At 37.2% G+C, this 12,417-nt stretch overlaps 1 protein-coding gene across 2 annotated transcripts in view; it reads right to left on the reverse strand.

The window, feature by feature from the left end:
• The window catches only part of EPSTI1 (epithelial stromal interaction 1), a 94,446-nt gene that overhangs the window by 46,079 nt on the left and 35,950 nt on the right, over positions 1 to 12,417 (reverse strand). For both annotated transcript variants that reach the window (XM_046663738.1, XM_046663737.1), the window contains exon 6: positions 5,815 to 5,888. In XM_046663738.1, the coding sequence (XP_046519694.1) occupies positions 5,815 to 5,888 (74 nt within the window). The remainder of the gene's footprint in view (positions 1 to 5,814; positions 5,889 to 12,417) is intronic.

Genomic DNA, 12,417 nt, shown 5'->3' on the forward strand with positions numbered 1-12,417 from the left:
TTCCTAGGAAAGATTTTTTTTTATCCAGACTTCCTAATTTAATAATTAGAAGTAGGATATAGTATTTTTTTCTTCTAGAACTTTGGTTATACTTTCTTTCTTGTCCTTGGATTGCTTCTTTATTCCTTACTCAGACAAGTTAGAAGTTTGCCTATTTTACCAGAATTTTTGTTTTAAATCTAACTTTTGTTTTAATTTATAGATATAAATTTTTCTTTTCTACTTAATTATTTTTTTAAATTTTTTCTTTCTTTATTTCTTATATTTATTTTTATTTATTTTATGGTTATAATCTTACTTAGTAAAACGCTTAATCCTTTTATTTCCTTTTTTCCTAAATGCGTTTTAAGACTCTATATTTTCTAAATAATCTTGTAACCACATTCCATAGAATTTAACACGGGATACTTCAAAATTTTTATTCTTTTATCCCAAAGTAATTTGTGACTTCAGTTTTAGTTTCATTTTTTCACCAAGAGTCATTTAGAAAGGTAATTCTTAAAAATTTTTAAGCAGATAGGCTTTAAAATGTCTTATTGTTTAAGTCCTAATTTTATTACATTTTTCTCAGACAGTAGCTTTCTAGGATTTGGTGATTTTTTTGAATTTACTGAGAATTTTGGAGGGCTTAGTCCAAAAATTAATGACCAATTTTGTGGTAGTTAAGTCAGTATTTGTAAAGAACATCTATTTTCACATACCAAGTACAACATTTTATAACTATGTCTATATAATCGTCATGCAGAGTCTGTTTAAATCCTTTACTTCTTGTAGTTTTTTGGTTCCCTTGATCTGTTAATTTTTATTTATTTCCTAAATAAAAGGAAAATTTGACAAATCCATTATCTATATTACAGAATGTAGTATGTAGTCCAGGAGATGACAAGGAGACAGAAGCCATAATGCAAGTGGCATGTGATAAATACCGGTATGAAGGTGGTAGTAGTGGGATGAAAATGGTTAACGTATCCTAGGATGTCTGCAGGAAGAATTGATAGTGGGCGGAAATTTTGATATGGTCTTAACCCAACATGATTTAACATTGGGTAGGCAGGGATTCTCTCAGACCAGATTTCTCATAAACTGTTCAGTCTTACTCTGAACAAAACAGACACAGGATTTTTGCATCTGTAAGTTTACTTCATTAGCGTAAGATAGAAAGTTATGACTAGGATGACTTTTGATTCACCTTACTCAGATTATAAAATGTGAGGCTGGATTTAAGCCTACCATATGGATAGGGATCAATTTAGCCCTTAAGTGTCTTTTGGAAGCTCCCATGAAGGGCATTAGAAGTTTTGTGAGCATATTAGAAGGCAAACTTGGGGCCTAAGTATGCATATTCAGCAGACCTGCCTGGATCTTCAGCTCCAAGAAACTAAAATAGATGAAGATGTGCCTCCTAGGAACTAATCACACTATTATTCAAATGGAAATAAAAGAGATGCATGGTTCCAATGGCAGAAATGAAGAAAACTTCCCAACATTACAATCAATAGGCTGAGCTCAAGGTGATGCTTGGCAGTTTGGGAATAGGAAGGTCCTGTTTTGGAATGGGCTTGGTTCCAAGAGCTTTTCCAACTGGGGTTTTAAGAACTAAGCCCCTTCTCCCCTAAAAACAATATTGGAAACTGTACCCAGGAGTAGAGCACAGCCAGGAGAGGTCACAAAAGCATCTATCCTATAGTACGTTGAATTGTGGTACTAACCCAGTGTTGGGCCTGGGAAGATGTCATTCGTTTATGATGAAAATCAGAGAAAGCAGACATACTGCCTCATTTTTTCTTTTGCCTACTCTAGGCAAAATTTAGATCTTGGTTGCAAGAAACAGAAGTCAATTTTGCCCAAGTCTTTCTCTCTGAACTGACCCACCCTATAGTCTTCTCCACTGGTACCCCATGTTGCTACGGTGCTTATCATCTCCACCTTAGCCAGATGTTCCTGACCTGCAAGTATGCCATGCCTCTAAACTACCCATTTTCCCTAACTCCTCAAATCTCAAGACAAAGACTTGGCTGCATCACTTACTGTCTCTGTGACTTTGGGCAGTTTAAATTATTCACCCCTCCACCTGGAAAATGAGAATGATATATCCCCAGTAGCAGTAATCTGAGAATTCAATGAAAAGAATGTATATTATATGCTTAATACTCCTGACACTCCACAGGTTCTCAATAATATAGCAGCTTATTATTTTGCTTATTTCATTTAAAAGAGCCAAGTACTCTGTGCTTTTTAAAAACTATACAAACATATAATCTATTGCATGAAATGGTTATTAGACATGAGTTAAAATTTCAAATGTTTAAAATATACCCAATTCTTATCTCTCCAGTACATCCTTAAAAGAACATTGCTTTTCCTAACACTCTCACACAAAATGCATCTGATTCTCCCTACATATCCTACCCTAGGCCCCACCATGAGCTACATAGGCTCAAACATGTCTCTGTATCCACCCAAAAACCACATAATTAGAAAGATGATTATAAGCCTCAAAATTACCATTTAAATTTTTAAATGCTGACATTTTGCCCAGTATTTTAAATAACCTTAATCACAACATCCTCTGTTCAATTATAAAACACACATAATCAAAAGTTTATTAACTGTTACTTCAAATACTCAATCTACCAGTACTACTGACTAACACCTTTGACTTTTTATAAGTAATAAAAAAAATTACAGAAAGTAAAAATAATGGTGAAAACTATGCCAAAGTTAGATGTCTATTTCCACCCTTTGCTTTCAAGTTCAAGAATCCTGGAACAAACTCTAAATTGTGAAATTTGAGTCTGTCCCCAGCCAGAATAGCAGACCTAATGCACCATTAATCTGGTCTGCTCTCAGCCACAAATTGAAATAGTCACAGTCATTCGATTTTTAAGGAAAAGACTGTACTGCAGAAGTACATTCCAGAGGTCTTTTCATAAAACCATCCTGTGTGCTCCATCTGCATGTGCAATCTGCTTGTGTATTTTCAGCCAGCTTGCATGGGCAGATTAATGCGTACAATTAGAAAGCAACCTCACAGGCATTCGATAAACTGCCTTCATTATTACACACAGGAGAGTCCCTTTGGATGTCAATAAAAGCCTAGTTTTCTGCCTGTTAGCTAAATAATTGACAACACTAAAAATAATCAGAAGCAAATGAATGAAGTCAGGAACAAGGTGTTAAGAAAGAGCACATTAAGATTCTCACGGTGGTGCCCCAGGATGCTATCACAAGCTTTTTCTCCAGCAACTTGGATTCATAGTCTGCTCAAGTCCGAGATCGCCCTTCTCTACAGAAAAAACACATCGTTCCTGGTCTGCTATTTGGACCACATATCACAGTGTGCTGAAACTAGCAAGGACATGAGATATTGACTAGTTTGAAAGAATTTCTTACTTGTGTTTCTATTTTGTGTTCCTTAGTTTGACAGCTTCAGGAAACCTAACTTAGGGGCAGGGGGAGACAGGGAACAGCCCGGTTGCTCTGGTGAAATCTTTGTGCTGTTAATATTCTAACAGCTCTCCTAGACAATTTTTCCACCATAAACTAATTCTAAGAAGACACGAAAAAGGCTTGTTATAGAGAGGATCCATCTTTTCTAAGAAGTCCCTTTCATATTTTTAGCTATATAACGGTCTTTCATTTCATGAGCTAATTGTCTCTTAATTTCAAAAGCAGTTCAAAATAAAATATTCTTTTTAAAAAACCTCACACATATACTACTTCTTGTGTTTCTCAATAGGCTCTAAAAATCAATTTGAGATACTTCTCATTTTTAGCCAACTTCTCTTTTTCCTGGTTAACTGGGACTTTCACGACAAGCAGAAGAAGGAGCAAGAGTGAAATGTGCGTGTAATTGAATTCAGCTTCACTGATAGTGTGCAAGGTGGCTGAGGGTAAAATTCTTTCTTTTTCTTACAGAAAAAGGGTGATTGATCTCTAATATTTAGTAAAACACAAACTCAAGAATCTGGGAGACTATGAAAGAAATGAGGTTTGATGATATACCCTCCCATATCCTTTAAAACCCTAAGAATCTCTCATCCTTCACATTATCATGTTTAAAACTCTCCAGAGAAAGGACTCATTCAACTTCCCAGTGCTGTACCTAAGACCTCTCATTGATAAGCAGGTCTTCCCTTTTCTAGTGTGCCACATTTGTTCCTATTGTGACTCTAGGCTAATGCCCTCATGCATCCCTTTATCACATTCAACTTCTCTGGCTGGCCTAGAAATAAATTCTCAACCATTCTCTACACATGAAGAGGAAGGCAATAATACATTAATACCCTTAATCTATTGCCTCCTTCCTGCCATTCCTCCTTAAGACAGGAAGTGTTTCCTGGTCTTTAGCTTCCCACCAGCTTCCTTCATCCCCATGCCTGCCTCTGAAGAAGAGTAGGGAAAGAGAGGCTATGGATTCTACGACTAAAATGAGAGTAATGCCTATTTTAATTTAAAGAAGATAATGTCACTCATTAGCACTTCCACTCAACCCCATTCCATCTCTCACCCATTTCCTGGCCTGGGTAGCAGAGGCCAAGTACCTAACTTGCTAAGGACCAAAGCAAAGCACTAAGAAACTTATTTTCCATTCATACCTCTGAGTCTTAAAGCAAGAAGGAGCTGCTAACGATAGAGGCAGAATAATTTCAGTGGAAGGAGAAAGCCAGAGGAAGCTGTACTTAGAGGAGGAACACGCTTTAGGGTGTCACATATGCCCAACATCAAAATAATCTTAAATTCTACAAATGAGGTACAACGACCGGAAGAGAGAAGAGGAGGCAATCAGAGAACAATCCATATGAAAGTGGGTAGTCAATTACTAGCTCTGGTGGGACCAGAAATCCCTATTTGTTCTCTACAAAATAAAAGTTGCATGATTCCATTCAACAAGGACCTTTGCAAGAAGTTTCATTTCAAGTCCCCATAAAATTCAGTCACTTTTATGCCATATATATAAAATATTTTATTTAGTCCTTACAAATGACCTATGAGAGAGATATTATCATCCGTATTTAAAAAACAACAGCAAAAACTGAGGTTCAAAGAGGTTTAGTAGTTTGTCCAAGGTCACAGCTGGGGAATGGAGCTAGGACTTTGAACCCAGATCTACTTGGTTTTAATTCTACCACATTTGGAATTAACCGAGGGCCAGAAATACGGTTCTTTGGTTTTGTCTATTGTTTTAAGCAGTGCACAGGTAACCTAGCTACTTAGAGCTAGGACACAAGCTTATCTTTAAAGCCAGTATAACAGATTATCTACATTATAAAGCACATAATAGTTGCCCTGCACATATTAGCTGCTGTTATTCACAAATCACACTGGAAAAGGTACCTTAGTGTATGACCACCAATTGAGAGTTTTGCCAATAATTGCTAAATAATTACTCAATTCTTGTCTACAAAAACACAAGTGTGTAATAGTCTACTGTCCATTAAATAAGTCCTTAGTTAGTTTAGATTCTGCTTGGGCACTTCTTTTCCAATACCCTCCTCCTTATGTTGGTGTTTTGGAAGTCAACATAATCAGAAGTACCCTGAATCACCAAAGAATCAAGCTCTGCAAGTTATTTATAATGGAGGATTCCTCAAATTTACTAGTATTATTTCTAATCAATTGACTACTAAAGAATATTTTGGTGAGAAAAGATGTCTCCAACTTTAGAACCTCACTTACATAATGACAGAGTATTTATGTGATTAACATAACAGCCAAGACCAGCTGTTTTAAAAAGTTACCATCACCTAGAATGTAAAAACAGAGTGAACAATATGCCAATAAATGTACAAAGTTCTGAAAACATATACTTACTATTGTCGATGCTCTCTAAATGCTTCTCTTCGGAGGTTTTCTTGAAGTCTTCTTTTCTCCTCTAGTTTGTTGCTCTGAAATTGCAAATATCAAAATGTAATCAATTAGGAAAGCTTTAAGCAGAATCATGATGTTAAAGTTACCCAAGGTCCAAAATCTGTAGGCTCAAGTGACCTCAATAGTCCAATGTGGTACCTACCAGGACTTCCAAGATGGTATCACTCTCACACCCCTGCGGACTACACTGAAAGCCAGAAGCCCAAGTTCTTTCCATGGCTCCTCTCTCCCAACTTCATTGGTATAATCACAGACTCAGTATTTCACATTTTTATTCTCTAGTTCAAAAGATAGCAACATTCATATTGTAAGCAGTGTTTTCAAAATGTTCTGAGGGAAATATGAAATTTTCCCCACCAAGTATGTTAAATTAAAATGATAATAAATGGTTAAATTGTTCATACAAAACTTACATATACACTCACATCCCACTAAAGCATTCGGGAAAGATTTTCAACAAGCCAACTCAACTCCCATCTGACTTAGAATCGGATACTTAAAGCTGTTGAGAGACCGAACAGCAAATGTCATTAAAAAACCATCCGCTTGAGTAGAAAAGAGTTCTCTTTTCTTTAAAATTAGTTGTTTGGGGAAGCTAGAGACAAAGAACTTCATACTTCACATTACTGTCACCATGGCTCTGGCATATTTTAATCCAACTTTAATAACTCAGCAACACTTGCTTTTTATTCACCGTGACACAACTATCTTTTTTTTTTAACTTGCCTATGAAAAATAAGAAAAATTCCTAGACAACAAATTTAACGGGGAGTTGAAACAAGTTGTACAACACGGAAGAGACTTGAAGTTTTAAATGAATCCAAGGAGGACAGCAAGCAGCTGCTTTGCTTTAACAAAAAGCATTGGATTTACCCAGAAGGAAGACCTGTAGAAAGGGAATAAGAGAAATCATCACTTCCAAACCATGATATAAGTGTGGCTCCATCTTTCAAATGTGGGAAGAAATTATTCATATTGTTCAGTTCCATGAAAGTCTTCATTCACACAGAACTATTTACTAGTCCCATTTTGAAAGGTAAAATGGATGATTTCAGTTTTACAAAAAAACAAAGGAACTTTACCACAATCAAAAGGAATCAATTACAATACAAAGCAATTGGATTATTAATGTAACACAGGCCTAGGAAGCAAACTAGTAGAAAATTTTAAAACCAAATAAACATGATCCCAATCTAGAAAGAAATGCTGACTCATGAGACCAAAAGTGGTCAATTGTGATGAGCTCCCAACATCTCTGAGGATTAAAAAAAAAAGGGTGAAAGACAGCAAGCAAACAGTAGGTATTTATTAAATGAGTATTAGGAATGCTTCTTTGAGAATAGTGAGAACACCACACAAGCATCTAGAGACCAAGGCTGGGTTCCTTTAACAAGGTCAGAAATTGGAAAAACAGTTTTAATCTCTTCACTAATAGATAATCATTGAATTTAACGCACAAAAACAGTTACACAGTAGCTAAATTCTATCCAACAAAAGTCTGTTTATCCCTTAGAAGTTGATGGAGAAGTATTTTTGCAAAATACTTGAGAAATTGTATACCTACCAATGTAGGTACCTGTTTTAGTATATTCATCCAAATACTTGGATTTAGTCAGACTGTTTATTTCTTTCCATTTAACAGTGAGTTAAGGAATTACCCAGATACACTTCCACATAAATATACAAATACAGAATGTAAAATATTTAAGAACATGAGATCCAGAAGAAAAAATTATGGAATCAGCCCTAGGTTCACCATCACTGACTGAGTGACCTTAAATCATTTAATGTCACTGAATCTCATTTATTCAACAAACTTCTATCAAATGTGTGTTACTGTTGGATGCTGAGAATAGAACTATGAACAGAGCAGTACCCACTCTGGAAAATTTTACAGGCTAGCTGGAAACATACAAGAAAGAGATGATGGTGGTATGTAAGATATGTTAGAGGATAGAGATTTGCAGATAATGTAATATCAACACGTATGAAAAACTCAGAAGTGGGTAGTCAGGAAATACTCTCAACAGTGCCATAAATATTCACTCAGTGCCTACTAAGTGGCAGACTCCATCCTGGGCATGGGAACTGAGATGCTGAATAATACTCAGAATGTGGTTTCTAACCTTCAGTTCCTAGATAAGCTGTGTGTTAGGAGTATGCTGATTTTTAATGGAGAGTTGGGCTCATAGTTTTCTTCAGATTCCCCAAAGGGCTGATGGTCAAATAAAAGGATGAGAACCACGGGTGCAATGAAAGGTCAAAATTCTAGATAGAGACCAATCACAAACAAGCAAGAGTTTTCCAGGAGGTGAGGAGAGCAGGGCCACTGCGCTCCATTGTATGGTTTGCTCACTGCCCAGTGGGGCTGAGCAGAAGGAGTTATAAAGGCTAAAACAGAGCCAGCTTTCAGCTCACCCAAGCCTAGCCTCCCAGCATAGGGTACTTCAGTGCAATGAATGTATCTTTTTCTATTTATCACAAAGGGACCATCTATCACCAATCTGAGCACCCAGAGACAACTACCTAGATGGAGAATTGTTTCTAATTTGCACAAAGGTAATGATGGGCTAGTAATGGCCTTGGATAGGAAAAGGGCATTCCCCTAACTTACAATATTTTCAAGATAAAAAGGCACAAGAGAATACACCAGTTCAAGCAACCCCAAGAAGCTCATGGATAAATTGAAAGGTGTTTGTAGTGAGACAGGTGGAAGACAAGGTTGAGAAAGTAGGAAGGGGTGATTATAAGGAATTTATATGCCAAGTAAAGAAGTGTGGACTTCATCAAAGGCAATGATGAGCCATGTTATTTTAAGCAGAATAGTAAGCAGCTCACTCCGAAAGCAACATGGAGGATAAACTGCAGAAAAGACCACGAATATAAAAACCAATGGAGTGGTCTCAGAGTAGTCCAGGCCATAAATTATGAGTCCCAAATTAAGGCATGAGGGGCAGAGAGGAAAAGATAAATTCTAGAAAAATGTAGGAGAGAAATAATAGGAGGAAAAAAAATAATAGAAGGAATGACTATATCTACATAGGTTGAGTAAGAAAAGAGGGAAGAATAACTATCATTTAAGAGCATCAGAAAGAATATACGAGTTCAATTGTGAATCTATTGGATTTGAGATATACTTGTGGAACATCTAGAGAGATAAAGCATGCAGTAAAATAGTCATGTTTAATAATGGGGACACGTTCTGAAAAATGTATTGTTAGGTGATTTCATCGTTGTGCAAACATCACAGAGTATACTCACACAAACCTTGATGGTATAGCCTACATGGTACTAATCTTATGGGACCTAGACTACATGGTACTAATCTTATAGGACTACTATCATATATGTGGTCAGTCACTGACCAAAATATCATTATACGGCGCATGTCTGTATATGGTTCTGGGATTCAGGAATATGGTCTGGCCTGGAGATACAGACTTCAGAAACTATCACCACAAGCAATAACTAAATTCTTAGATCTGTCAATGTGGGGGCTTTTACTTAAGGATAGCGTGGCATAGGCAGAGGGATATTAGCGAAGATAACGGATGGGACCTGATGGAACATCAATAGTAGAAAAACAAGTGGAGGAAAAGGATCCAGAAGAGATCCAAAGGGATGGAACTTGAAGGACAGAGTACTTAATAGTTACAATATCACAAAGAGTTTAAATAAGTTAGGAATTAAAGAGTCTCCATTGGGTTTTTCGATTAAGAGCACCATTGATGATCTTGGCTAGATCAGTACCAGTGAAGTACTAGAGACAGAAGTCAAACTCAGCCCACCCAGGAACAAATAAAGGTGAGGACTCAAAGAGGGTAAGTTCCTAAGCCAGCTGAGCTCAGAATCACCTGGAGAGCATTTTTTAAAACAGAGCTTCTTTGGTTCAGCTGATTGCTAGAGTCGACCCACAGGCCAGCATGTAGACACCAAATGTGGTAGAGGCTTTCAGGAAGTTGAGCCGTGATGCTTGGGATGGAGGAGTTGAAAGCAAACCAGAATAGAAAGAGGTACTTAGCTTTTAAGATGAGAGATCTGAGTATGAATATATCCCAAGAGCGGGAAAAACAAACAAACAAACAAGAAAGTAACAGGAGAAAAGGAAGCTCAGCTGATGGACCAGCAAGATTCCTGAGGAGATGGGGTGAAGAGATGGTGAACATGGGTGGAAGAATCCATCGTAGCAACAAGAAAAACACTTTCTCATTCCTCCCTAGATGGGATGGGGGTAGAAACAGCAAAGAAAGAGTAAGGAAACAAAAAAGTAAACAAATTACGGCCAATGGCCTTTCTTTCCTAGAAGGTGAGAGATGAAACCAAGTGCTGAGAATGAAAGAAGAGGATAGGAAGAATGTGAAGGGATGAAAGATGTTGGTAATTAGAGATAGGCCTAGACCGCCAAGGAGAAATACCAGGCAGTGGGCATTGCTGAATACCCAGCTGAGAGGGAAGCCCGGAAATCTGGTGTGGCAAAAAAAAGCCACGTATGTTTTCTTCGCCAGCAACCTCATTCTTGTGGGTTTAGTGGAAATGAAATAATTGAACCAATCCACTTCATGTGTAAAACAAGAATAATCCTCTTTCTGCCTTCCACACAAGAGGTTGACATAATAGAGTCAAATGAGAGAGTGTTAAAGTGCTTCCTTACATTTATAAGTAATTAGCTTAGGGCACCTTTATTGAGCGCTGACTAAGTGCTAGGCTTTGTACTAAGGGCTTTGCACATATTGTATCCTTTCAACCTTGGTAGGTCTCATCATTATACTATTATTATACCCATTTTACAGATAAGGAAAGTGAAGCATAAAGAAGCTAACAGCCCACCCTCTTAGTACTACATCAGCATTTCAGAGATAGCATTAACATCCCAACATCATGGGATTAATTAATAGGATCCTACTGCATTTCAACAACCAGAGGCTTAATGCCCACAGCAATTCATTCACAAAGAAATGCATGATGTGGGATCTTTCTGGGAAATACTGGTTTTCCTTAAAAGTTTTCAGAAAAGGAAATATTTTTTCTAGTTTATAACAACAATATTGAAATAATTTCCTCAATGTTGAGTTTTCCCCCTAAAATTGTTCTCAAACCGTTAGCCCTTGTTACTACTTGTTTCCTAGAAATAAGTAACAAATGTGATGCCTTAAAAATATGTTTATGTATGCATCTCTGCATCTAATATGCATATCTTGCCTTCTACTGGTTGGTTCCTGCTTCGCTTTATAGCATCAAAACTAACTGGCGTTGCTTCTCAGTGTCTGCATAAAACACAGTGACCTCCAGGGCTCTAGATAACTCTATGAGCTTTATGACTTCATGGTTGAGTGGAAAGAGCAAGGGAAGTCTTTGGATGCCACTCAGATCTCTAGCTGGTTTCCTGCCCTTTCTGAGGTTATGATACACCAAGAGTTGGGAGAGTTAAAGCATTTGTAAACTATATAGCACTGTGTAACATTATTTCAAACCTAAGTAGATCAAAAGAAGACTAAGATGAGTCTAGGAGGTAGGGAGGGTCTTTGACATGGCATTAGAAGATTTTCATTTTTTAAGATTGTGGGTATTATGAAAGCCTGGAAATATCAAATTATTACTTAATTCATCAATGTGATTTTGAGGGAAAAGCACAGTGGAGGGTTACTCCCACCGCACTATATTAGGGCGAAAGGCTGCTGCGAGGATTTATGAAAACTTTTCTGCTTACGCTGCAAGATCCAGTGGCAAAGAGAGTATTTGCCTCTGGTATGCTGCCTTTATTTTTTTTCATGACTTTCTCTCGCTCTGACGCTCTAATATTTTAGAGATATTTTCTCTGCTTTATAGATTTCCAGGAAGGCAAATTGTTACATCATTACAAAACCACGCAAGTTGTATTAGGTTCCTATTGCTGTAACAAATTACCATAAACTTAGTGGCTTGAAATCACACAAATTTCTTAATAATCTTACAATTCTAGAGGTCAGAAGTCCAAAATAGGTCTCACTGGCTTAAAAATCAAGGTGTCATTGGGGCTACTATCCTTCTAGAGGCTCCAGGGAGAATCTATTTCCTTGCCTTTTTCAGCTTCTAGAGCCTCCCGCATTCCTTGGCTAATGGCACCTTCTTCCATCTTCAAAGCCAGCAACAGCAAGCTGAATCTTTCTCCTCTACCATCTCCTCATGCTTCTCAATCTTCTGCCTCCCTCTTCCAATTGAAGGACCTTGGTGATTATATTGGGCCCACCTGGATAATGAAGACACTTCCCTATTTGAAGGCAAATTGATTAGCAATCTTAATCCCACTTGCAAATATAATTCCCCTTTGCCCTGTAACAAAACATATTCCTAGATTCCAGGGATTAGATGGTGGAAGGAGAGGGGGAGGCATTATTCTGCCTACCACATGGGTTATGATCTATTTTTTTTTTTTCCCCACTCATGGGGATTTTATTGGTATGCATTCAATTTACACACTTGCATTTTTATAAAATTAAATATTCAAATCCAGGACAATGGACTATCTCTACATGTTCAGGTTTTGTATTTTATACTTAAGACTTTAGA

The sequence above is a fragment of the Equus quagga genome, chromosome 6 (assembly GCF_021613505.1).
Source record: "Equus quagga isolate Etosha38 chromosome 6, UCLA_HA_Equagga_1.0, whole genome shotgun sequence".
In the NCBI taxonomy this organism is placed as follows: domain Eukaryota; kingdom Metazoa; phylum Chordata; class Mammalia; order Perissodactyla; family Equidae; genus Equus; species Equus quagga.